This window comes from Microtus oregoni, unplaced genomic scaffold (genome assembly GCF_018167655.1).
Source record: "Microtus oregoni isolate MIOR12 unplaced genomic scaffold, Mior012 000018F_ref0000195, whole genome shotgun sequence".
Lineage (NCBI taxonomy): Eukaryota > Metazoa > Chordata > Mammalia > Rodentia > Cricetidae > Microtus > Microtus oregoni.
Genome location: NW_024543077.1, coordinates 40,033,921 through 40,061,806, shown reverse-complemented (window position 1 = coordinate 40,061,806; position 27,886 = coordinate 40,033,921). Strand labels below are relative to the sequence as shown.

General features: G+C 46.5%; 1 protein-coding gene across 1 annotated transcript; it reads left to right on the top strand.

The window, feature by feature from the left end:
- On the top strand, nt 1–26,881 carry LOC121459079 (MAGUK p55 subfamily member 4). Its single transcript, XM_041668589.1, has 21 exons — nt 1–82; nt 2,061–2,182; nt 5,550–5,627; nt 5,975–6,055; nt 6,859–6,990; nt 7,660–7,741; nt 8,753–8,838; nt 10,266–10,337; nt 10,983–11,179; nt 12,081–12,145; nt 15,080–15,097; nt 16,292–16,330; nt 17,773–17,793; nt 19,031–19,045; nt 19,527–19,568; nt 21,057–21,227; nt 22,345–22,425; nt 23,505–23,598; nt 24,382–24,490; nt 25,537–25,671; nt 26,582–26,881. Exons 1-21 carry the CDS (start codon nt 7–9, stop codon nt 26,771–26,773), a joined length of 1,908 nt encoding a protein of 635 aa, XP_041524523.1. The 5' UTR covers nt 1–6; the 3' UTR covers nt 26,774–26,881.
- Nucleotides 26,882–27,886: the final 1,005 nt, after the last annotated feature.

Genomic DNA, 27,886 nt, shown 5'->3' with positions numbered 1-27,886 from the left:
GGGAGGATGAGACAGTCAGACCGAGGAGCGGAACTGGCCGACAAGGAGGGGACACTTGCCACGGTACCCAGCCCTGAGAATGGTATGTGTTATCAGAATTCCTTTTCTAGATGAGAGAAGACTTATAGTAATATCCGAGTATGCAATCAAGTACACAGGGATGCTTGCTGTGACCCCCCCCGGGGGCTTATTCTGCACCTTTGCCCGCCAGCACTACTGTTGATAACCACGGAAGCAACTGTCAGAAGACAGACAATTGCCATGGGAGAGTCAGAACCCCGCCAGGCCACCCTGTTTTATATGAACTCAGAACTGGGTCAGTTGTTCACACGCAGAGTAACACTTCAAAGATTTTTGTTTTTATGATGAAAATAACTGAGGATTCATACATACTATGTATGTAGTTCCTTTACTCGGTAGAATGTTGAAATTTATGTTAGGAAGCCTAGAAGGGGCTGGCGAGATTGCTCTGTGAGTCAAGCTGCTTGTCATCAGAGCTGGCGGCCTGAGTTGGAAAGAATCTACTCCCTCAAATTGTCCCCTGACCTCCACAGATGCACACACACACACACACACCCTGACCTCCACAGATGCACACACACACACACACACCCTGACCTCCACAGATGCATACACACGCACATATACACACCCTGACTTCCACAGATGCACACACGCGCACATATACACACCCTGACTTCCACAGATGCACACACGCGCACATATACACACCCTGACTTCCACAGATGCACACACACGCACATATACACACCCTGACTTCCACAGATACACACACACACACCCTGACTTCCACAGATGCACACACACACACACACACCCTGACTTCCACAGATGCACACACACACACACACCCTGACCACCACAGATGCACACACACACTCTGACTTCCATAGATGCACACACATGCACACACACACACCCTCACCACCACAGATGCACACACACACACACACCCTGACTTCCACAGATGCACACACACACACACACACATCCTGACTTCCACAGATGCACACACACACACACACCCTGACTTTCACAGATACACACACACACACACCCTGACTTCCACAGATGCACACATACACACTCTGACTTCCACAGATGCACACACACGCACATATACACACCCTGACTTCCACAGATGCACACACACACACACACACACACACACACACCCTGACCTCCACAGATACATGCACACACACACACCCTGACCTCCACAGACACACACACACACACGAATGCACACACACACACCCTGACCACCACAGATGCACGCACACATGCACACACACACACACACCACAACACACACCCTGACCTCCACAGATGCACGCACACACACACACACACACACGATAAACAAATAAATAATGTGAAAATGTTGTAGTGGGCGGGCCAGCCAGATGGCTCAGTAGGTAGATGTACTTGCTGCTAAGACTGAGGGCATGAATTCAGTCCTTGGGACCCGCATGGTCTAACGAGAGACCTGGTTCCTACAAGTTATACTCCGGCTTCCACACAAAGGTTATGGCATTCGTGACCCCTGCCCCACACAAACAAACAAATAACAAATAAATAACTCAATGTAACTTTAAAGTCTCATGGGAGAGGTTTTCAGTAACATTTTCAATAAGTATTTTCAGAAAGGGCGCAAATCAACAACTGTGTTTGATTACAGAGAGAAGGTCTAGAAGACAACTGGATGGTTTAGGGATAAATTCCTGTCTGGTCAAGGGTTAGAGGGGAACGTGATCGCATTATTCCCACGGGATTGCGTGTCTATACGTTGCCACCATTTTATCTGATGTTAGTCTCAGCCCTATGCAAAGCTAGCTTATTTGCAGTTTGCCAAAAGGAATTTTTTAACACAGTCACACGGTCTTCTGAAATTTACAGCCTAAATGATGGGATAGGGCTTGGAGCCACCCTCAGGCCTTCAGTCCAGTGTTGTTCCCAGCGTTGTGAGCAGCTTCGGTGGTGACACCGTCTTCCTTGCCGCCTCTACCCACCTGCTGGCCTCTGTCCTCCTCCCCTAGGCCTCTCTGGGATCCTGAGGCTCCTCCTACAGGAGCTGAGTCTTTTCTACAGCCGGGATGTGAATGGCGTGTATCTCCTGTATGACCTCCTCCACTCCCCTTGGCTGCAGGCTCTGCTAAAGGTGAGTGTGGAGCCTTTGCTCGCTCTGGCTGGCAAAAGCCGATGCCTTGGTCGGGTCAGGTTGCTGGAAAAGCGTGCCAAAAGTGTTAGTTTATTTATTTGATTTTTTTTAAAGTAAAACTGCATCTTCTTTGTTTTGAATACTTTTAATTTCAGAGCAAAAACAATACTAAAAACAAACAGCAGCAGCAGCAACAAAAATCTCCATAAAACCTCAATACACAACGCTAGACCTTGCTGTCAGGGGAGGGGAGGATTTCCTTGTCTTAAGAAACAAGGGCAGGAAAGAAGAAATGGGCAGAGAGCCGGATGGATGAAGGCCAGTCATGGCTACTGGAGGAGCCATAGGAAAAACAAGGCAAAACAGGCATTCTTCCCAGGGGGGTACTCTAATCTGCTTCCATGAGAGACTCCCCATAACACACACCTTTAATCCCAGTAGCCACACTAGTTGCCATAGAAACAGGCCGGTGCACGCCTTTAATCCCTGAACTAAAGGGAAGAGACAGCTCTCAGACACAGTCTCATTCTGAGATTCCTGGAGGCAGGATCGCCATTTCAGATTGAGGTAGAGGTAAGAGCCAGTGCTTGGCTGCTTTCCTTTTCTGACCTTCAGGTTGAACCCCAACTTCCCTCTCTAAGTTTTATTAATCGTGCTCCAATTCTTAGCATCCTCACATAGGAGACAGCATCTGGGAGCCAACTGTGGTCATGGTTGGAGTTGTTCTGAGGATCCGCAAGTGAGAAGCCAAGTCGCAAAATGTAGCTCTTAACAGCAGTGCCACCGGGTCCTTGAGAGCCTTGTTTTTGACAGTCCCAGTCAGCTGCTGCAGGATCTCCACAACCGGGTGGTCCGGGTTGATTTCCGAGTCCTTTTTGACCGTGATGTAGCCCCTGATAGGGTTGTCTCACAGTGCCTGGGCCTTCATGAACTGCTCTGTTTGCTGGCCAGCACAGGTGCTCTTCATAATGTAGCAGAGTGAAGACGCGTGCCTATCGGAGACTTTCACCTTCTCCGCCTTCTTGTCAAAGATCTCCTTCGTGATCTTGTAGAGATTCTCAAAACTTGATTTACTCTCTTCCATGTCCTTCTGGTAGCTTTAGACCGTCTTGGTCCCCAGAGACCAGGCTCTTCCCATCTCCTCCTTGAGCTGGTGCCGCCATACTTCTCAAGAGGACGTCTGCTTTCCACACACACTCAATGAAGGTGGCCACCCATTCTTTGTTGTCAACATTGATGTAGTGGATGGACTTCGTGTCTCCTTCATGTCAAACAGGTGCTCTGACATGGGAGTACATGTAATTTTAAGTTTCAAGAACTCAAGGCCCTTCTTCTGAATGTCTTGTGGATGACTTTCAAGAGTTTTCTCTTTCTGAACATTGTTTTGGAGATACTCAAAGGCAGGTTCTCAGAATCAGTTATGCCCCAGATAGAGTTGAGTTACTTGGGTATCACCTCATCGTAATTGTCTACAATGAACACACAACAGGCATGATTTGATGTTGCTCCTCTTGCTCTCAAAGGGGTCAAAGGGAGCACGCTAAAGAATAAATAGCAATGTCCTTTCTTTATTGTCCCCAACTTGTTTTTTCAGAGGTCCCTACGATGAGAAACCAGTGACCACAATGGCCACCAGCAACTCCATATCATCTCTCCACAATCCTTGGTCCTTAAGGCCAACTCTGGACAAGTAAAAATGCTTTTATAAAAGGCCACTTCTGGCTGGGTGTGGTGTTGAATGCTTTTAGCCCCAGCACGTGGGAGGCAGAAGCCGAGGTCTCTGTGAGGCAGCCTTACCTACGTAGCAAGTTTCAGGCAGTTAGGAATACATAGAACTCAAGTTATTTTGGGGATATGGGTGTTTCTTCCAAATAGGCATGAATATGGTCAGCCTTAGGATACGTGCTAAGGTGATAGCCTTTAAAATTGAAGCGGTCACAGCTTCTGAATGACCAAAGATGAACATCACTTGTTTTAAATCACTGGATTCTGGGTCTCGCAAGCTGAAGCCTTAGCTGACCTGGAGCTCACTATATAGACCATGCCTAGGAAGCACTTAATCCCTAATATCCCCCCAACACACACATACACATACATAAACACACACACACACAAGCATGTGCACACAAACACATACACACACAAGCATGTGCGCACACACCCCCTCCAGGGCCTGAAGTTTGTGTTTCATTATGAATGCCCCCTCAGGCTCACTGTCTTTGATGAGCATGGATTCTTTGTGCTGAGTGCTCCCAATCCAACTCCCACATACATTTGAGTACCAGACCTACAGTATAGCAGGAAGCCCGCTCATCACAGATACAGGAGAGACTAAGCAGCCTCTTGGACCTCTTTTCTCCATCTGTAAGAGAAATCTGATCCCAGAATAAGATGACGGGAATCACTGCGAATCCCAGCAAGTTTTGCTTACCCAGCCTGACTCCTCATCCAGTAGGGAAAAAGAATCCCCAAGGATCAGGGGAGGTGAAGCTGCAATTTGCACAAATGAATTCTCGCCAGAGAATTGCCGGAGGAAGGAGACCTGAACAGCTTCAAAGATCCACACTGAGCAGGGACGAGCACATTCTGAATGTCTGGCTCATTATCTGGGATCCTTGGTGGATTGTGAGTCACAAAGTTTGTGCTCAGCACTGTTGCAAGGAGGAGGGCCTACTTGTTCATCCTGACAGCCTACAACCAAAATAACCACACAGAAACTGTATTAATTAAATCACTGCTTGGCCCATTAGCTCTAACTTCTTATTGGCTAACACTTACATCTTAATTTAACCCATCTCCATTAATCTGTGCTGCACCATGAGGTCGTGGCTTAGTAGCCAAGTTCCAGCACATCTATCTCCGGCTGCAGATCCATGGCATCTCTCTGACTCCGCCCTTCTTTCTCCCAACATTCAGTTCATTCCTTCCCATCTACCTAAGTTCTGCCCTATCAACAGGCCAAGGCAGTTTCTTTATTCATTAATGGTACTTACAGCACTCAGAGGGGACTCCCACATCACCACACAGAGATCCTAAGGGGTCTCAACCCCATAGACCCTCCTGGAGAAGCTCCCTGTTGGTGTTAGCACCAGGCATTTTCTCTTGCCTCCCTCACCTTAACAAGGGAAACACTTGCATACTTTTTATTAAAGAAAGGGCTCTGGGGATATCAGTCTCCTGGAGGCAGCCAGGAGTAAGGCCCCTGAAGCCCTGGGACCTCCACTCAGCTGCTGGAGTCACTCAGTGTCACGTGTTCAGGTGTGAGCATCGCCACCTTGGCTGTCTCTTCCTTTGAGACCTTTACTCTCAAATGTCCCTGGTCACGTCTCAGGATCAGGGTCACGGTCACGCTCTTTCCCTTCCGCAGGTTTATGACTGCCTTCAGAAGTTCAAAGAACGGAAACTGCTTCCCGTGACAACTCATGCACAGACCTTATCCTGTGAGGTAAGGTGGCTCTACCCGGAAACCCGTAGAGCCTTCGCTGCTGCTGTCCTCCAGCCTGGAGTGTTGTTTAAAGGAATGGAGGTTTCTGTTGGGAGGACTTGATCAAGGAGCATGCATTTTAGTAAATGTTCTTAACTGAGCTTAGTAAAAGGGGAAATTGTCTTCCAAAATTACACACATAAATGCGCATGCACACACACAAACTCACACGCTTGCATACTGTGAGTTCAAGACCAGCCTGGTCTACAAGAGCTAGTTTCAGGATAGTCAGGGCTGTTGTGCGAAGAACTTCTGTCTTGAAACCCCCACAAATACTTTATGCTGTATTTTTTTCCATCATGAATCAGGTCTTGGAGCTACTACGCAAAGCCTCCAGTTCTCCTGAGATCCAAGAGCTGAGACAAGTCCTCCAGGCTCCACACTGCAAGGTAAGCATTTGCTAAAATGGACAGTTTGCTTATCTGGCATGTGACAAAGGTGGGAGAGTAAATAAAAAAGGATCAAAATCATTATCTACGAATATATATATTTTGTTTCTGTACATGAGGGGCCAACAGGTTATACTTGAAGATGTGGGACTCACCTGTGATTGACTAATCATCCAGCCACTGCTACCGTATGTAGGAGGATGCACCCAGAACTTTCCAGGGTGTCTTGTTCTCCCAAAAGGATGCTATCCCTCTAGAATTCTGGGCAGTCATCCGGGGTAGCTTCTGGTTATAAAGAAATAACCCCTATACTTTCTCTCCACATTGGGAAGATTTTGAGGTATGAAATTATTTGGAACATACATTTATCCACATATACATGTACGTGCCTTTGTGAGTTTATGTGCACCACATGTGTGCAGTTGCCTGCAGAGACCAGAAGGGGGCATCAGATCCTTTGAAACTGGAGCTACAGGCAATTTTAAGATTCCTGATGTGGGTGCTGGGAACAGAATCCAGGCCCACTGAAAGAGCACAAGCTTTTTATTAATCTGTTAACCTCTGAGCCATCTCTCCAGCCCCTGAAAGAGGTCACTGTATGCTTTTTAGCCTCTGTATCCCCTGACCCGCTATCTATAAACAGGGAGAATGAGTACACCTGACTATGACGGAATTTGCTTGGGATTGTGCATGACACATAGGTGTGTTCATAGTTGTGTGTCTAATACAGCATCGGGTCACCATCTTTGAGACACACGTGTGCTGCACGTGACATTTGCTCAGCTTCCCCTTTCTCTTCCCAGGCTTTGCTCAGTGCCCACGATACAGTAGCTCAGAAAGACTTTGAGCCCCTTCTCCCCCCGCTGCCCGACAATATCCCTGACAGCGAAGAAGCCATGAGGATTGTTTGTTTGGTGAAAAACCAGCAGCCCCTGGTAAGGAGAACGTTTTATGTTTTGTTTAAGGTTGTGCTGGGGTTCACGGCGATCTACGTCATATCTGATAGTTAACTTGAATGACAGTTTTGTCTCAGTCGCACACAGAGTGGAAATCATGGCTTGATAGCCAGCGTCATTTTCCCTGTGGTTCAAACGCACTGCTGGCCATGTTTTCAAGACCAAAATATTTCTGTTTAGCGTATGAGAAGGCAAGATATAATGTGGATATATCTATATCTATATCTATCTATATATATATATATGTTATAGATAATACTTATATATAAACTTTTTGTGAAAGCAAGACATCTATATTATTTATTTTGTCTTTTGCACATTTTACTCAGTTCTAATACACTGGCCTACATCTTTCTCTTCTACTAATAGGAAGTGGGTAAGACATTAATTGATTCTCTAAGGGCACTTCTTTCCTTACAATCATGGGCACTTAACTTTTAGACGGTTCTAAATATTCTATGTCTGTGTATGGATGCCTACCAAGACCAAGTTCTGGTGGGCTTTCCTTTTAGATGGCATGATGTGGCCGATGGCGACAGAGCAATGGGGACCCCTTCCAGCTCTTAAGAAAATCCCTGTGCTGACGAGAGAAGCTGTGTTGTGTTAGTTGTGTTAGTAAAGCCCAGGACCTCTGTGTTCTCTTTGCAGGGAGCTACCATCAAGCGCCATGAGCCAACGGGGGATATCCTGGTGGCCAGGGTCATTCATGGCGGGCTGGTGGAGAGGAGCGGTAAGCTGGGGTGGCACGGTGTACGCCAGACAAAGGGGACACTGGACTCTGTGATTTTTTTTCTTCCAAAAGCGAGAAGTCTTTTTCTGCACTTAGGTCAGAGGGCCTTCAGATGTTGCTTTGCTTGGCTGTGTAGTAAAGAAACCAAGGACAAATGTTTGAAGGGCTCCAGCCCCTTGTTCAAAGAGCCCCTACACGCTAGGCTCCGTGAGGTACAGTCTTGTTAACATTCCCAAGGAAACCAAGCAAAGCTCCACCTCTGAACTGTGACCTTGAACTCACTTGCTCCAGGTTTAAGGCTCCCCACTGCTGGCGTTGTAGATAAGTATCACCACACCTAGTTAAAGACTTCGCTTCGGTGGGGGAGCATACCTTTAATCCCAGCACTTGAGAGGCAGAGGCAGGCAGATCTCTGTGAGTTCAAGGCCAGCCTGGTCTACAAGAGCTAGTTCCAGGACAGGAACCAAAAGCCATGGAGAAACCCTGTCTTGAAAAATCCAAAAAAAAAAAAAAAAGACTTCATCTCACCCCCAACTTCTTCCACACTGGATCTTTTGAAGAATAGTCCATTCTTTTTCATTTCAAATGTCATTTACTCGCTTCCCTGGTATCTTCAGTGCTCTTCTGACTGGTGTTTTGGTTCCATTTTACAACATCAGAGTAGAAAGAAAAAGTACCAAATCACTCTTGGTGTGGACCAAGAGGTGGATAACATAACAGACAGTTATGGCGGTATAAGTGGACCAAGAGATGGAAAATGAGCGATCACAGACAGTATGGCGGTATAAGTGGGCCAAGAGATGGAAAATGAGCGATCACAGACAGTTACGGCGGTATAAGTGGGCCAAGAGATGGAAAATGAGCGATCACAGACAGTACGGCGGTATAAGTCAGAGCAAACAGTTTTTTTAATTTAAAATTTTCAAACGTGCTTGGGGTCATGAACTTGTAATAGTGGCCTCGGTCTTATCCCTTTGGACCCCCTCCTCTGTCTGTGTTTCTGTTCCCTAGGGCTGCTGTACGCTGGGGACAAACTGGTAGAAGTTAATGGTGTCTCCGTAGAGGGCCTGGACCCGGAGCAGGTGATCCACATCCTGGTAACTGCCGCTCTTGGTTGGTGACTGACTTAGTGACGTGCCAAGCTCCGTGGTGTGTGTGCTATAATGTAGTGGCTTAAGTCCCTCTGGGCAGCTTCCCGTCTTCAGCCCTGGACCTTGTCTGTTGCCATGCGATTCACCAAACTTCATGTGTAACTCCCAGAAGTCCTGGCAAAGGCTGGGACGCTTCCCTTCACACGCTTCTTCCCCATAGGATCAGCCGTCTCCCGACACACACACACACACACACACACACACACACACACACAAGTCCCCCATTACCTGTGCTTGGTGGGAAACTGAGCCCGGGCTGAGTGAGGTTTCGGGGACCGTCTGCTCCCGGAGACGTCCCTCCCTCCCTAATACGATCATACAGCTTCAGCCTGGCTGTCATCTGTCTCTGAGCAGCTTTGGGTGGGGGTGAGGGGAGAGAGGAGTCACCAAATGGCATCACGTGGGCAGGGATAATGCTTGTGTGTATCTACTCCTGTTCCTTGGTGCCCGGTACTGGGAGTTTCAGAAATCGAAGTGCCAAGGTGAGTCCTGTGTCTGCACGCCCAAGCATCATCTCCAGTTCCCACTCTCACTTGTCAAGATCTTCCCCGTGCAAATAATTCAACACATTTTCCCCCACAGAGGAATGGCAGCTCCCATCCCCCAGCTACAGCTCTTCCCCACACCCCCCCCCCTCCAGGTACCCTTCAGATCCACTCCGGGTTTTCACAGTGGTGACTGAGAGACTGAGGTCGGAGTGATAAGATGAATATTTTGTAGGCTACTACCTCAGGATTCCATGCACCCTGGAAGGTTCCTCAAAGGGAATTCGAAGTGTATCCACCTTAGATTTCAATCGGCAGCTCTCTACCTCGGCCTCCTGGCTGGCACCAGCTGTGGAGTGGCTGGGACGATGCTGGGGAAGCTGCCAGGAGTAAGAATGAGGTCTCGCTAATCTGAGGCACGTCACAGGGTTGGTAGCTCACATCAAGTGGGAGGGTTTCTTCTCTACTTCTAGTCTGGAAGCTGTGGGCTCTCTGAGAAGACTCGGGGCAGCCCCTTAAACTTCCCATCAGGCCGGGGCAGCTGGCTTAGGAATGAGTGCCCGGGAAAAGCTCACTGAGTAGGAGAGATGGCAAAGACGCTGTCTTTTCCCCAAGGTGTGTGGAAGGGAGACCCCGCTGAGTGAGGGTCCCGGGGAAAGGCCACCTCAGCGTGTGTTTCTGCAGCCGGTGACCCTGGTGCCCCCTGCCAAGAGGCAGATGGAGATAAATCGCTTCCCAGTTTCCATTTCTGGGTGGGACAGTTAGCTGCAGACCCCTGTGATGGTCGCTGTGGTGACTGCTGTCACGAGACCTGGACACAGTCAGATGCTGCTCTGTCTTCTGCACGGCGGGGTCCACACTTGGTCATTCATCCTCTTTGTCTTCTAGGCAATGTCTTGCGGTACGATCATGTTCAAGGTGGTGCCTGTGTCTGCCCCGCCTGTGAGCAGCCAGAAGACGGTAAGAGCTTCTCTTGGCTATTCACTCGCTAATCATCTAGTCTCGGTCCTCTGACCACTTAAGAGTCTTTGCAGTAACCGCTGGCCGCTGCAAAAAGCAACGTCTCTGACCAGAGCTGATCTATGGGTATCACATGGTCATTGGGAAAGTGACTTGACGGACTCATCATGCCCATTTAGCAAGACATTATCAGTGGCTTCCCACGAGGGCCTATGACCTCCCCAGCCACAGACTTTGGGCTGTGTTTGCAGCACTTAAAGTGGATTCTCTCTCTGGAATGAGCATCACACCCAGCTGGCTTGCCACCGTTGCACCAAAGAGCTCACTTTGCCAGGCTGGTTGGTATTTCTATATACAGGTCCACAGATAAGAACAGCTTGATGACAGGCCCTCCTCAGCGGCCTGCGTAGCCCCTTCTAGTGCTCGCTACCAGGGAGGAAGCTTCCAGCCTCGGTCCAGTCTGTTTTCTCCACGCCCGTGACTGGGACGCCAACAGCACCCCTCCCCCTCCAGCGTTTAGTTTAAGGTGAGGATAGAAAAGAAAGATGAGAGCAACAGGCAGAGGCGTAGGGGGCGATGGTTTTAAGTCGCGATGGTTTCTGGGCGCGCATTCTGCTGATAGTACCATTACGCACCTGCTGCCAGGTTCACGTGCGCGCCATGATCGATTACTGGCCCCAGGAGGATCCTGACATCCCTTGCGCGGATGCTGGGTTGCCTTTCCTGAAAGGAGACATTCTACAGATTGTGGACCAGAATGATGCCCTCTGGTGGCAGGCCCGGAAAATCTCAGACCTTGCCGTCTGTGCAGGCCTAATTCCTTCTAACCAACTCCTGAAGAGGTAAGGGAGGTCGCTCTTGGCATCAGAATTAGGCCATCGGGCTGTGCTTGGGACGTCGAGTTTCTGAATGTCTGGTAAAGACGCAGGCAAGATGGAAGAACATAGACACCAAAGTTTATAAACCAAACTGTCAGTTTATGGATAGACTTCCAGCTTCTTACACGCTAAGGGGGACCAGGAGCATTATATCAGCTGGAAGGGAGAGTGAAGCACTTGTGAGACTAGATTAAACCTAAAAATCATGCCTGTGGTCTGAATATCAACCCAATACCCCATTCGTGTGATGGAATGCAATTCCCAGAGCAGTAATACTAAAAGTCAGGGCCTTTAGGAGCTGATTGGGTCATGAAGTGAGATTAATGGATTATAGCATCGGCAGATTATTGAGACTGTGATGAAGTGGGTGTTGGCAGGAATAAGAGGTGTGAGAAACTGAAATCTTGCAGAGTTGGCAGCTGTTGCTCTGAGAGGCCCCAGGGCGTGGCAGTTGGAGGTGGGGGCGGAGGTAGAATGAGCCTCTATTAGATAAAAGATCAAAGCCCCAAGAGGTATTAGAAAGGACATTTGCCTGCTTAAAACCGCCCAGAATTACAACTTCTGCTGAGCGTATGGGAGCAGCCAGGAAGAATGGGGATTGGTATTCTAAGTGGGGAACTCTTAAAGGAAAGGAAGGTTGTTCTGGAAATGATGGTGGGAATCCGGTACAGCCGCTGACCCAGGCTCAGTGGATTAGAGCCACCCGTGGTGAGCCTGCTGCCCCCGATTCAGTGGAATAGAACCACCCGTGGTGTGCCGGAGCCAGAAGATGTCTTTCTGTGTCTTCTGAAGGCAGACTCAGCGTCACCGCCCCGAGAGAACCCGCCCTATGGAGTCAACCAGTCTTTGCTTTCTTTCTGCCTAGGAAGCAGCGGGAATTCTGGTGGTCGCAGCCGTACCAGCCTCACACCTGCCTCAAGTCCTCCCGATGTGAATGTGCGTAGGCGAGTGCGCGCAGAGACCTCCGACTCGGCACGCACGCACATCCGGGGAGGGGACCCCTGATCTCAGGCTCGCCTTCTGCCTGAGGGAGGGGCTTAAAGAGTCTCTCTGTCCCAAGATAATGCCCTCCGCACCTAGCCCTCAGAAATCCTACCATACGCTGCCATTCCTTTAGTTTTCAGTTTATGAAAAGGAGTCTTAGCTTCTTCTTCTTCTTCTTCTTTTTTTTTTCTGTGATAAACGCCATGACCAAAAGCAACACGGGGAGGAAAGGGTTGTTTTTCGTATAGCTCCTTATCACAGTTCATTATTGCAGGATAGGAACCTGGAGGCAGGTACTGAAGCGGAGAAGGAATCCTGAACACTGGTTGGCTCTTTATGGCTTGTTTAGGATGTTTTCTTATACAATCCAGGGCCACAAGCCGAGGGATGGTACCTCCCACATCAACCATTAATCAAGACCTACCCCCCAACAGACTCTCCAGGCCGAAGGAAGCATTTTCCTCCTCCCAAATAGGTGTAGGTTTAAGTCAAGTTAACAAAAAAACCAACCAGCACAAGTCAGACACTGCCGAAGGCAAAACAATCTCTGTGGTGTCACACCTGGACACATGTCTGTGGCTGTTTAGTGTAAATCTCCCTTTGTGTCTTTTCTTTTTTAATGTTAAGGTTTATTTTCTTATTGTTAGTTTGTGTGTCGGGGAGAGGGGTGTTCTGCCTGCACGAATGTGTCTGTTTACCACACGCATGTACTGCCCCAGGAAGCCAGAAGACGGTGGCAGAATCCTTGGGACTAGAGTGCCGGATAGTTGTTAGAGCATGTGGGCGCTGGGAACCAAGCCTAGGTCCTCTGAAAGGGTAGCCAGTGAGTGCCCTTACCATCTCTCCAGCTCCTGCTTCTTGTCTTTTTTTTTTAATATTTATTTATTTATTACGTATACAATATTCTGTCTGTGTGTATGCCTGCAGGCCAGAAGAGGGCACCAGACCCCATTACAGATGGTTGTGAGCCACCACATGGTTGCTGGGAATTGAACTCAGGACCTTTGGAAGAGCAAGCAATGCTCTTAACCTCTGAGCCATCTCTCCAGCCCCCTTCTTGTCTTTTTTTGTACTGTAGATTGGACCTAGGAGTTGATGTACACTAAATAAGGCTCTCCCACTAGGTAACGTCTCCAGCCCCAGTCCTGGGCTTACAAACGACCTAAGGCCTTCTTCATAAAGCCGTTGACAGTGGGAGACAGCGGCCCAGGAAGGACGACATGATTAAAGCCTATTGAGTGGTCCCGTCAGATTGGCCCTCTGGCAGCCGTATAAGGGTTGGGGGGGGGGGATGGGACACAGACAAACATGAAGAACAGCAACATCAGTAAGAGATTTGCTGCAAATCACGTGACTTCCCACTTACTACTTTCCAATTTTTCAAGCCAAAGATTATGTTTTTCCTTTAATTTTGTATTGAAGAAAATGTCATAATGATCACAAATTGGGTTTTTTTTTTTTTTTTTGACAGTGTCTCATGCAGCCCAAGCTGGCCTAGAACTGGCTATGTGGCTGGAGGATGACTCTAACTCCTGGTCCTCCTGTCTCCTCCTCCCGGTGTTGGATTACAAGCATGCACCCACTCACCTCACAGAGATAGCATTCCTGCAGGGCCTTCCCAGCGCTGTGACTTACCTTTCCTTTGCAGTCACGTGTCTGCGTGCTTACAGCCATAGGCTCTCACACCACTTTTTCTTTTCTTAATTTCTCTCCAGAAGTATTTCACAGCCTACTCTTCCTAGTGATGTTTTATTTTGGAAAAATAACCGATATTTAATTTAATTTGATTTGATTTAATCCTTTAGTTCACCTTCCTGTCTCATTCTGCAAAGGTTCATGAAGTTGCTATTGCTTTCCAGTTACTCTCTGATAACTAGCGTGACCCGAGGTTGTCGTGAAGTCTGCCCGTGGGCCCTAAGTGTGCTTTATATTATGCTATTTAGGAGTCCATGTAGAAAGCTGTTGGCCTGGCGCTGTTAGTGTTGGCTCCCAGCCCCGAGTCTGGAAACCGCCGCCAGAGCCATTGACTCACAAGATCACGTCTCTCAGGGAATGCTTTGGATGGCCCAGCATCCTGCTACCAAGCTACTGGACCATTTCTTTGGGCTGTCATGATTGATGCTGCAATAAATGTTCTCTCTCTCTCTCCTCTGTTTAAATCTTACCATGTAGAAACATGTGTCACGGCCAGGTTACTAGTGAAAAGAAACAGGCTATTTAATTAATCAAGATTTTGAAAATTCTAGTCCTGTGTTAGATTATACATGATTAGTAAAAAGTTGTTTACTATAGTGCATTTATTGTCATCCCTGGCTTGTGCCATTGTTCCTCCTTCCTTCCCTCCTTTCCTCCCTCATTTCTTCCCTCCCTTTGTCCCTGCCTCCCTCTCCTTCCATCCCTCCCTTCCTCCTTCCCTCCCTTCCTCCTTCCATCCCTCCCTCCCTCTCCTTCCCTCCCTTCTTCCCTCTCCCTCCCTCTCTCTCTCATTCCCTCCTTCCCTCCCTCCCTCCTTCCTTCCCACCTCTTTCCTCCCTTCCTCTTTCCCTCCCTTCCTCCTTCCCTCCCTCCCTCTCTCCTTCCCTCCCTCCTTCCTTCCCTTTCTTCCATCCTAGACCCGAGTTCCTACAATACACTCCACTAACCCAGATTTGAGAAGAACATGCCTCCTACAGAGCATGTTGCGAGGACATGGAGGACATTTGCCAGAAGCAAGCAGATCCCCACGTGCAGCCATTCTTGAACTTCTGAAGGGCAATCATAGGAGTCCCCACGAATGCCAGAATACTAATCTCAATGTTGGCGTTTTGCTCTTCTTGTTGTAAGTTAACCTGAAGAGGAAAAAAAAAACTGAACGCTATTCCCTTTTCTCCCCGTCGCTAGCATTCTCTATGGAGGAAGGTAAGAAACGGGATTCAGGAAAACACCCTTACCATTCCCAGTCACTCGACTATGGGAAGCTTTCCCTGCAGATCTGGTAGTGGGAGGGCACAAGAAAGGTGATTTTCCTGATCTGAGCCATCAAGGACCGGAGACGTGGGACTTGTTCATCATGTTCTAGCTCTAGCGGCTAACAGAGCACGGGCTCAGAGCTCAGTGGGAGTTAAGTGCAAGGTTTTGTTTCAACTGTTTGACCAAAAGGTCCTGACATCATAAGAAAATTATTATTCTCACCTCTGTGTGGAAAACTGAGGTTCAGAAGAAGAGGATGTTGTCTGAAATTGGAAACAGTCTAGAGATTTGAGCTTCCATCTGGAGGCCCCATGTTGGAGATAAATGGGACCTTTGGGGATTGCCTTTCTATTTGTTCTTGTTCAGTCATCTGCATGTTAATTCTCTGTCTATCTCCTCTCTGTCCTCTCTTATTTCTCCCTGTGTCTCTGTTTCTCTCTCTCCTATCTCTCATTGATCTCTGTGTGTCTCTGCCTCTCTCTCCTCTCTCTCTCTCCTTCTCAGCTGCAATGAGGGAGGTAGCTTTTGCCTTTTGACCAGCGACGAGACATTGTATTAAGTGTTTCCCATCACACAAAGTTTCTCTGGCCAAGATAGCTGGTAGCACTCGCCTCAGGGTACAAAAATAACTATTTAGAAGGTAGTTAGGCCACATATCAATAGCAAATTGTGCCCTAGGGCCTATGACATCCAAGCCATAGGTTTTGGTCCAGGTTGTCAGTATCAGTTTTGAGTTTCTTTCCGTGGAACCGGCTTCAAATCCAATCAGGAAGTAATTGGCTAGTCCCAAGCAATCCTGCTGGTGTTGCAGCAGTGGGGCTCTTGCCTGGGCAGCCACTGTGCTATTCAGGATCCACAGCTGGGCAATGCTGCTGATGCCTTTTCCAGCAGGAGGCGCACTTTATCTGGCACTGTGAACACTAGCCAGTGCTGCCTGAATTGTAGCGTTTCACGTCCTATTGCTCACCACATGCATTTTCCCCTCTGATACAGTAGAATTTGTCCCCTCTCTCCAAGTAAGCAGTAGTTCACAGGGTAAGACTCAAAGGTGCTCCGAGTTTGGCTGACATAGCCTCAATAGGATTTTGTTTTTAACGCGGGAACACCTTAAGTTCTAGGTCTCCTGTCTGTGCTCTTTTGTAGAGGAGAACATGAGGATTGACGAGACCTGTGTGGAAGCAGGTAACATTTCCCCCATTGAGTCACCACAAGGAGAAACGCGAAACCCCTCAGCTCTAGACGACCAGAAGCAGAGGTGTCAAGGGGCTACCGGTCCCTTCCTCTGGAAGACCTGTGCGCAATGAGCCTACCCATGGGTCTCTGTTGTGACTCTGAACTTGGGAGGAGAAGCAAAGCTGGGGGTTCTGCAAATCTCCAGGGTTCCATCTTGGAAATTATCTCAAGATGCAGAGGAGATAGCCAGTGAGGTGTGGGCACAGCCGGAAATGCCCATGCTCCTTGTGGAATAGACGAAAACAGGGCGATACCAAATATTGAAAATGCAAAATATATTTTTGTTATTACATTGAATGATTCTAGTCAGGGTAGAAAGTAATGAGTTCCATTTCTATACTAATTGGTTTTTTGTAAATTCTGGAAAGATTTCCCTCAAATTTAACGGTGGTAGCAGGACTGGCTGATGAGCCGCTAGGTTTTGTGAGGAAACAGTCACAGAGGCATTGGTCTGATGGGTGGGCTTGTTTGGTTTTTCTTTGGAGACAGGTTCTCGCTCTGTATCTCAGGCTGGCCTGATACCCACCACCTAGTGTAGCTCGCTTCTCACACTCAGCGATCCTCATGACTCAGCCTCCTAAGTGCATGGGTTATAAGGATTTTTGCCCTGCTCTAATGGGTGACTTTATCTTGACGCTATGGGCTATTCTAGTGTTTAGAAAGGAAAGAAATGCTTTTGAAAGCTTCATTGATATATTTCTGAGACCAGTGAATACCAGAGAATAACGTGAACAAAACAAAAACAAAAAAACAGGATCCATAACCTTTTTTTTCTTTAGCTTGAGGGTCATTTTCTTCCTTTCCCCCAAACAGATGCACACACATTTTGCCAGTGCTCTCTCTCTCCCTCTTTCTCCTCGTCTCTCCCCTCTCTCTCACATACAGCACTAAATAAATAAGTTTATGAGAACAGCAAAAGTTGTTTTAATTGCCGACAGTTGGTTTATCTCATTTCTCTCAGTCGGTCACTCCAGCCAGACATTATTAATTTATTCCTCCTTCCTATGTCCTCTAGCTGTGAGACCTAGCATACACATCTCCTACCCTGATGACCCCTGGAGCAGTCCCCTGTGCCACATCCAGTGGTCAGGGGGAGGTTCCTATGCTGTTCTGCTTTTTAAATTTATTTTCTTCTCTCCAATTATTTTATTTCTTTATTTAATGCTACATCCCTCTTGGTGATCATAGCCCAACGATTGAATGCTATCTATCTTATTTAAGACCTATGTGTGCCATAAAGCTAACACTGACTCGATTTGATCTAATAAAAAGCATTTTAAAGGTAGTGTGTGGGTAGAAGCGTGGGCCAGGCTTGCACTGCTAAGATGCAGAGTTGGTGAGGACAATCATGTAATGGTACTTTTGTTTTTCACCTCTACTGAAAACCACAGATGAAGAAGCCTTTGAATCTGGTAAGTTAAAACATGCATACTTAGTATTTAACTTTTAGGTATATATTACATGTTCCGATATAATGTAAACATATTTAGAGATACAACACACACACACACACACACACACACACACACACACTTATGCTCACATACCCACACAAAGGAGGCAGTCATTCTGGTGGAGGACAGAATAAAGACATTGCCTTGTAGTTACTGAAGCCTTTATTTTCCACACTCTACTCCACATAGACAGCAGATAAGATGGAAGTCCAGTGTTTATGAAGAATAAGCTTTCTTTTTTGTTAATGTATTACTTGTAATAATTAAGGCAGCTTCTATTGTCTGCTGTTCAAGATACCATTGGCTTCATTAGTAGCAGAATAGATTCCTATAGCGTTGTTGTTTTCTGTGTTTAAATGGGCAACCTGTCTGGGTACGCTATTGACTTGATTCCCAGCTTCCCTGCTCTCTTAAGAGCTCAATTAAGGAACAGTTAGTACCCAGATGGCATGCTTGCTAAGTAGATAACCCTTGGCAGTCGTAGGTGATGCTCCTGTTGATTGGCCAGCTTAGTGACTCGTTAGAGCTCGTCAGTTTCCATCTCTGCCTCTGAGTGAAACAGAATGTAACCTTCTTGAATTTCTGGGGGGGGGGGCAGTGATACAGTCTATTTAACTAGAAAAACAATGTAACAACGGCAGCCAAAAACCCAGTCACTTGAATATGTCTAGAAAGCAACAAGCAAAAACACCCAAACAATTTGCTTTGTGTTCAGACAGCCCCCCACCTGGCCCCACCACCCCGGTCTTCACAGGACCAGCTGGAGAGGAAAGTGTGTGTGTGTTAGGCCAGCCAGGGCAGAGCAATGATGTCAGGCTGTTGTAGCGTCTGCCCGTCTGCCTAACTAACACCCTTCACAGAATGTGGCAATACGGTTGTGGGAGAGGAGAGAGACTTCAAGTCATTGCATCCCCTTATTTGTGCCTTCATTTGTAGTCTTCATGGATGAACAACAGCTTCACGGGAAGTCTGGACACACAACTTGCAGAACAAATTACTGTCCCCCAACAGTGGAATCAGATCCAATAAGTTTCTGAGCCCCAACTTTGTGGTGTTCATCTGCCTTGCCAAGTTAGAGCTGTTGCTAGGGTTACATGTCTTCCCTGTGATGTCATTCACATTTATTTAATCATTTAACTCTATCTTTGCAAAGATTGATTTTTCACGTTCTCTCTGTGCTTGCTCCAATATCCAGAGGAACTTGCAGAAAGTAAGTGTCCACGTTTATCTCCTGCCTAGACTGCGGTAGGGCTACACCTAAGGTCTTTCTCTGCCACAAGGGGGCAGCATAACTTAAGAGATGACTTCTAAAGGCCAGAAGAGTAGTAACTAGTCAGTGTCATAGAAACCATTTTAAACAGATGTAGGCCATTAAGCTTTATGAATCCATGTTAGTGAGATTTCCCTGTGAATATTTTTACATAGCATAGAAAAATGTCGCTAGGAGATGGGATTGATACACTGCTTTCTTCTTTTTCAGATTTGTTTTAATTTTTATTTATGTGTTTATGCTTGTGTAAGGGCAGAGGGATGGAGAGGGCAGAGGACACTCCCAGAGCTCTGCCCAAGGGTGATGTTAGCTGGCCTGACAGCTACAGAAAGCATTTCTGGAAACCAGAGAATGAGGTCATGCACTTGCTTGCTGGATCCCTGTCTGTCCCCTCACAAATTCTCCATTCTCTATGTTCCAGCTAAAGAGGAGTTTGTTGGCAATGGACAGAAGTTCTTTATTGGTAGGTGATAAGAGGTGTGGGCTTGTTGCTTGTTAGCGCTGTTCCTGCTATCTGGATACCTTCTTGAAAGCTGCCCGTGCTGATGCTGATGAACCTCTGCAAACTGCTTCTTGTTCTGTCTTCTGTGAATAGAGATTGTGTTTTCATATCCTGGTCGCCCAGAAACTATATTAATTATAACACTGGCCAATGACTCAGGCATATTCCCAGCTAGCTCTTATATCTGAAATTAACCCATTTCTTTTGTTTTGTGTATCGCCAAGAGACTGTGGCTTACCAGTAAGGTTCTGGCATCTTTCTCCTTCAGTAGCTACATGGTGTCTGCCTGACTCTGCCTTCTTTCTCCCTGCATTCAGTTTAGTTTTCCTGACAACTTATATTCTGCCTGCCATAGGCCAAAGCAGCTTCTTTATTAACCAATGGTAATAAAATATATTCATGGCATACAGAGGGGGAATTTCACATCAGACTTCCCTCTGTCTGCTTTTCCTCACCAATAATCTGATCTATAACTCATTGTTATTTATCTAAATTCACTGGCTATCTTTTAATTATTTGTCAATCATACATCTGCTCATTCTCCCCCCAGACTATGCTATAACCTCAAGAGATCAGTTTCATGGCTGCGAATTCCATCTTTCATGTACACATTTCTAGAATCTGTCACCTGGGCAGAACTGTCTAAAGGAGCAGGCCTCCCCGATTAAAACCTGTCCCCCCTTTTCACAAGGCAGGAGAGAGGCACAGAGCTCCAGTCTAGACTCTAGAAAGTTGGTCCCAAGCCTGGGTGCCCTTTGGGATCCTTGGCGGAGTCTGCCTTTGTGCCTCGCTTCCAGAATTATCAACCTTGACGTCACTATGTAAGGCTGAGCAGAGTCAGCGACCCTGCAAAGGTCGTGAGTGAGGAGCCTGAGCTGGGACAGGCTGGAATCTGTGGACGATGGTGGCTTGGCACAGCTCCGTGCACCCCTGGCACCTAGCAGTGGCTGTTAGATGCCACGTACAGATAGATACCTTGTGGAACGTCACTATCCGCTTCTTCCGTCTTGTTTAGCTTGGCTTTTTTTTAAATATATATATTTAATTAATTAATTGAGACAAGGTCTCACTATGTGGCTGTCCCGGAACTCACAGATACCTTGTGGAACATTACTATCTGCTTCTTCCGTTTTGTTTAGTTTGGCTTTATTTATTTGTTTGGTTGGTTGGTTTGACTTTAATTCTTTTAATTTTTGTATGTTGATTGGATTGATTAATTGATTGGTTGATTGATTGATTGATTGATTGATTGAGACAAGGTCTCACCAAGTGGCTGTCCTGGAACCTACTCTGTAGACCAGGCTGGCTCCCAGAGACCCGCCTGCCTCTGCCTCTCGAGTGCCCGAATTAAAAGCGTGCGCCCCTGCACCCGGCTCGCTAACTGCTCCTTCCAGCGGGTGTCTGTGTTGTCTCGCCTCTGACATTTTGTTCATTTCCTCCCATTTTTAGCCGGTTTCCGCCGCAGCATGCGCCTCTGCCGCAGGAAGTCGCACTTCAGCCGGCTGCACGCCAGCACCGGTTGCTCCTGCAGCTGCTACGGTGCAGTGGGTGCCCCTTACGAGGAGGTGGCGAGGTACCAGCGGCAGCCAGCAGACAAGCACCGCCTCATTGTGCTCGTGGGTATGGCCCGTAATGCGCGCTGCTCAGCCTGGGAGGTTGTCCTTCTAGATTTAACGTTTGTGTTGGCAGTAACAGGGAAAGTGGGACTCTTCGTAGACCCCTCTGTAGATATGTTTTGAAAGCCTGTTTGTTTATGAGAATGCTTTCCAAGGCCGGCGTTCTTTGCCTTCTCTGCCTCCTCTTCTCCTTTGACCTACGTTTGAACATAGTATGAACGTGTCATGAACATGAAATGATGAACATATCATGCCATGATATATAAGAACCCAAGTATTAACCGGTTCTCATGTAATGAGGTTCTACCCGAGTTTTACTTATTCCCTGTTTGGAATTTGCATGGGTAGGTGGTCACTACAATATATTAGAAAAATACTCTTCAAATTCAATTTCTTTAAGAAACGTTTAGCCATTTTTTTTTCTTTAGGAAGTGTCTAAATCTCCTGGGGGTAACTTTGACATGAAACGGCTTGGGTGATCTGACTTTGTGACCAAGACCTCTGCAAAACTGGCTCCCTGGAGAAGTAGAAAATGATGTCACTGCCGCCATGGCTTGTTGAGTTGTGAGCAGGTCAGGCTCTTGCACGACAGGATGGGCCTGGCAGCCACCGCAGCTACTTCTCTGGTGGTGCAGACTGTGAAATGAAATGATAAAGCCCTTTGTGTTTTGGGTAGGACAGCAGGACCTTATTCCAAGTGTGTATTCTTGTAAGTGTGGGCCCTGAGTAACTATGCAGGATCTCGGCCCGTATGGCCAGTCCTCCAGGACAACATGAGGGTGCTTGCTCAGCCACCTGTTAGAAATGTCACTGCATCTGTGGGGGACAGTGCTGCTGCATTCTGATTGTGACTTTAGCTAACGAAGGTCCCGCTGAAGTCTCAGAACGTCAACAGTAGCGGACCCTGTGACTTCACTCCCGTATCTGGATGCTGGGGTGGTTTGAGTCATTTCACAGGTCACTAGAGTTTTCTGGTTTGTTCCAGTTCTGAAGAAGGGTTTCGACAGATTTTCCTACACCGGCGTTGGCTCTCAAGCTCCTGCTGCAGACCGACTGGGGGATGGTGTAGCACGTAACCCTGTGTACCCACCTCTGATTCTCTCTGCTCCATCTGTGTTCAGGACCTTCTGGCGTTGGAGTCAATGAGCTGAGGAGACAACTCATCGGGCTTAATCCCAGCTGTTTTCGAAGTGCTGTGCCACGTACGTTAGTTTTCTTTCCTGGTGGCTCATGTTTTGGTAAAAACTTGTCTATGATTGTACTGATGTCACTTAACTGTGCCGTATCACCTTGCTGGAAAAGTGTAAGGACTGGCCCTTCAATAGTTCTATTGGTATTTGTTTCAATAACTGTGCCGATTGACTAGCATGTGGTATGTACGCTAGGCTAGCCTTTCAAGAGATGGTTTTTCTTTTCTCTTTAAGTGGAAGTCAGTGAGCAACTTGTGGGAGTCAGTTCTTTCCTTCTGCAGTATTGGCTTCTGAGACTCAAACCTGATCAGTGTAGGGCCTGCACTACTGGACGGTTCGTGAGCCAGGCAAGGGGCTGGAGATTGAAACACACACACACACACACACACACACACACACACACACGCACACACACACAGACATGGGCCGCCCTTGAAACAAGAATGCTAACTTTATTGTGCTCCAGGGAAGCTCGTATAGGGATCCTTAATTGATAGCCACGCCCCAGCTCTTGGGATTTTCAGCTGTAAAACCCACCAGAAACCACTCCCCTGCCATCAGGAACTCATGAGGGTCTCGTGCTCAGAGCAGTGCAGGCACAGGAGAACAAGCAATTACTTAGTGTTCTAAAGTTGCAGTTACTTCTTGGTAAAACAGTAATGTGCCTGGAGAGTGGTGTGAGATACCATGAGCTGATCAGTGCACTATCTAAACGGAAGATGCTGGTGGTACCCTGTAAGGGAACAGACATGCGTTTTAGGCCTCACCTTTGGGTCAGCATTACCTGTTTTGAAATAAAGGGTCAGCATTACCTGTTCTGAAATAGCAACAGGTGTTCCCTGGCCGATATTTACGATACATTCTTTCCCATCCTTTATGAGCAATCAATAAAGGTTTGTAGTTGGTGGAATTTGACATGGCAGCTCTCACCTTTTCTCACCAATTCTTATCATGTTGGTTCCAGCATCTTGTCCGTGATGCATTTGTTTGTTTTTGTTTGTTTGAGTTGTGAATCTCAATCCAAATATACATTTGGTAACAAATCAAGACATTTAGAAGATTCTGAAATGCTTTATCCTCTTCCCTGGTAGATACCACCCGTTCCCCAAAGAGTTACGAAATGGACGGACGTGAGTATCACTACGTGTCAAGGGAAACTTTTGAAAGCCTCATGTATGGACACAGGTAAGGCTCAGAAGCCTATTCTTCCTTCTGGTTACTGGAAAGTAGTCCGTTTCTAGGCATTAGCCAAAACTGTTGGCAGTAACCCCTCATTTCTGAAGACGCGAGAAAGGAATATGCATTAATTACCAGAGCCCCGGGATCAGGTTTGGGAAGGGGGCAGACTTGAGCTGCGAGCTTCAATGGATTTGAAGGAGTAGATAAGTCCTTGGTTGTCTACTGTGGTTTTCTTGTTGTTGTTGTTTGTTTTGTTTTCTCCTGAATATCCAGTCATTCTTTCTGTGCTGACAAGATCCATGCATCCCATGGGAGCTCACGTTTGTGTCCTACTTAGCTTTCTATTGCTAAGAGAAACACCATGACCAAAATTAGGTTGGGGAGACAAGAGTTTATTTGGCTTATACATCCATGCCCCAGTCAGTCACTGAGGGAAGCCTGGACAGGAAATCAAGACACGAGCTTGGAGGCAGAAGCTAAAGGAAAAGCCACGGAGCTGCTTACAGGCTTGCTCCTCTGTTCTTACACAACCCAGGACCACCTGCTCGGAGTGACGCCACCTGTAGCAGGCTGGGCCCTCCTGTCAGTTATTAATTTAGAAAACACCCTCCCAGACTTGCCTAAAGGTAACCTGATGGAAGCCATCACTCAACTGAGATTCTCTTCCTAGGTGAATCTAGCTTAGTCAAATTAACAAGACAAACAAGCAAAACCCAACAAACACAGATCCTAGTACTACTGCTAATATTTTACTTGTGGAGAATCGTTTCCTCTGTCTTGCTCTCACAGAATGCTGGAGTATGGTGAGTACAAAGGCCACCTGTACGGAACTACCGTGAATGCTGTGCGTGCTGTCCTTGCGGAAGGAAAGATCTGTGTCATGGATTTGGAGCCTCAGGTGGGTCTGTGTAGAACATTTTCCATCACCCTAAAGTCACAGATGCATGTGCGCATGCCCCAGACAGTAACTGAGACGTTTTGTTCAGATAGACTTTTAAGAGTAAGGCTACCTCTCGCATCTCAGGGCCAGGTTGTTCCTCAGAAAGTAAATTGGCAACGTTTTGCTTTTGGTTGGAAAGGAAGTCTTATTTCTCACACCCAGAACCAGGACCTGGGTGGACAGCCATTAAAAAACCAGTCCCAGTCTTTCTTGCTTTGACAGTGGTCACAAACTTGTCCAGGGAACCTCTTGTGGAGGAGGATATTGCTTTAAGCAAAAGACGATGCTCGGTGTTGGCATAAATGTGTTACACGCCTGAACCACACGTGAAGAGAGCTGAGGTTTGATCAGTATTTGTGGAGGCCCAGCTTTTTGATCCTTTCATTTTCCTTATTTATTTAACGATATACTTGTGTGCTAAAGACAACAGGGGGAAAGCGATTTGTTCTTTCTTGAGTAGAGTTGGGGGTTATGAAGATGGACGTGGTGTCCCATGAGAGCTGCTAGCTAGAGGAAAGGGAAGTGAGGGCAAATGGACCTTTCCAGAAATTTTCTTTGATTTTGTCACATGAGGTCATGCAAAGGAGTCTACTCTCACTAAATAGCATTTTGTCATGTATAACATTTATTTCAATAATTCAATAGCTAGTCATAGCTAGGAAGAGGAGAGGCCAGGATTCTAATTTAATTTTGGTTCTAGAGCCATATTTGTTGTTAAATTGTTTTGATTTTATAACTGAGGACAGGGATGTATGAGACTATGATCACACTGACTACAGGAAGCTAGGACTTTCTATATTTAATTTTTAAAAATGTATACCTAGAATTTGAATGTGCTGTGTGGAAGCCAGGGGACGATTTTCACGAATCAGTTCTATCTTCTGTGGTGGATTCCAAGGATTGGACTGGGTTCAGCAGGTTTGCACGGCAGGTGCTTCTGCCAGCTGAGCTTTCTTGCTGGCCCACATCTGTCTTCTAACTGTGCACTTGATTTTTCTGTGCAGGACATTCAGTTGGCTCGGACTCATGAACTGAAGCCCTATGTCATATTTATTAAGCCACCTAACATGAGTTTCATGAAGCAGTCTCGGAAAAATGCTAAGATAATTACTGACTACTTTGTGGACGTGAAATTCAAGGTAAATAAAGTAGAAATCCTGGTATTTACTTTCAGTCATGGCTAGGTGGAAGGACGGTCAGGCTGGACTGAGGATGTGTCGCCGTTTTTGTCTTTGTATGACCCTCTCCTCAGGAGCACGTCAATAAAATGGTTTTTAAAAAAATTAGTTATTTCCACAGAATCCTTTGAAGGTTTTAATGAGTAACGTCTTTACAAGTTATCCTTTCTATCCAGATGGTAATGACACATGCCTTTAACTCTACCAGCACTTGGGAGCAGAGGCAGGTGAATCCCTGGGTTCAAGGCCAGCCTGGTCTATGGAGCAAGTTCCAGGACAGCTAGGGATGCCCAGAGAAACCCTGTCTTGAAAAACGAAAACAAAAAACCAAACCAAAAAACACCCTAAATCACCAACAAATTTTATTAGATACTAATTACATATATTAAAATAAGATTTAATAAATTCTGTGATGCTTTTTCTTAGCTTAACAAAAGGACTCATAAGCCACAATTTGCAAAGCCAAACAAATTGTTTATAAGCATATTTGTATTTTTGAATTATTTTTAAAATGCTGTAATGAGTGTACCAACACACACACACACACACACACAGTAAATAGTGTATACATTTTAGAAATTTGTATACAGTTTAGTAGTCTTGACTATACTTATGTGTATATATAGTTTTACTACATATACACACGTGTGTGTATATGAATGTATGTATGTATGTATGTATTTTCGAGACAAGGTTTTTTTGTGTAGCCCTGGCTGTCCTGGAACTCACTCTATAGACCGGGCAGGTTTTGAGCTCAAAGATCTGCCTGGCTCTGCCTCCCAAGTGCTGGGATTAAAGGCGTGCGCCACCACAGCTAACAACCTGGTGTCTTACTGCCTGTTCTATTCATATTTCTCAATCTCTCCTGAAGGATGAAGACCTACAAGAGATGGAGGATTTAGCCCAAAAAATGGAGAGTCAGTTTGGCCAGTTTTTTGATCACGTGATTGTGAATGACAACTTGCAAGATGCATGTGCCCAGCTGTTGTCTGCCGTACAGAAGGCACAGGAAGAACTGCAGTGGGTGCCAGAGGAATGGATTTCTCCTGGCACTGAGTCTTAATCAAGTCCTAAAGACCCCGTGTAGCAGCTGCAATTGAAAACAGCAGTGTTTGACCCACTAGAACTGCAACTGTTGCCATGTTGGAGGAGGCCACCTGTTCATTACCCGGCTGCTCGGCAGCTCAGACCCAAAATAACCACATAGAAACCATATTATATTGCCGGGCGATGGTGGTGCGCGCCTTTAATCCCAGCACTCGGGAGGCAGAGGCAGGCGATCTCTGTGAGTTCGAGACCAGCCTGGTCTACAGAGCTAGTTCCAGGACAGGCACCAAAACCACAGAGAAACCCTGTCTTGAAAAACCAAAAAAAAAAAAAAAAAAAAAAAAAAAGAAAAGAAACCATATTATTTAAATCATTGCTTGGCCCATTAGCTCTAGCTTCTTATTTGTTAACTCTTACATCTTAATTTAACCCATTTCTATTAATTTGTGTATCGCTATGAGGCTGTTGTTTACTGGCTAAAGTTCCAGCTTCTGTTTCTGCGGGACTACATGGCTTCTCCCTGACTCCACCTTCTTTCTCACAGCATTCAGTTTAGTTCCCCCCCCCCCCGCGCCTTCCTCTATTCCCTGTGTGGGCCCAAGACATTTTCCTTATCAACCAATGGTATTCACAGCAAACAGAGGGGAATCTCACATCACTGCCGCTTACTGTATGGCTATAAATAGCATTGTATAATTACATGGAGCTATTCATTTGGCTCAGTCAAGTTTTTCCATCATTTCCCCATATGAGCTGAAGGTAGGAACGTGAATAATGCTAAGTCTCTAAATGTGACAATATTCACGTGAGAATTACAGATTTCATATGGTGTTTGTGAGATTTAGTTTCTGAAAGTTTCCTCTAAATAAATCAGACAATAGTTAATGGCTGAAACTGTATTTTACTTTTAAGGTATTTTGTCTTCTGTTTGTGTTTTACAAAAGTGCCTAGTTGACCAACTCAGCAAGAATGGCTCATGCACACATCTAATAAGGGAACCTATGACAATGTCATTTCCAAATCAGTGTGATGTGGGATTGCCCTCTGTATGCTGTGAATATCATTGGTTAATAAGGGATCTGCTGTTGGCCTATAGCAGAGCTATATGGGAACAGAGATAGGCAGGGAA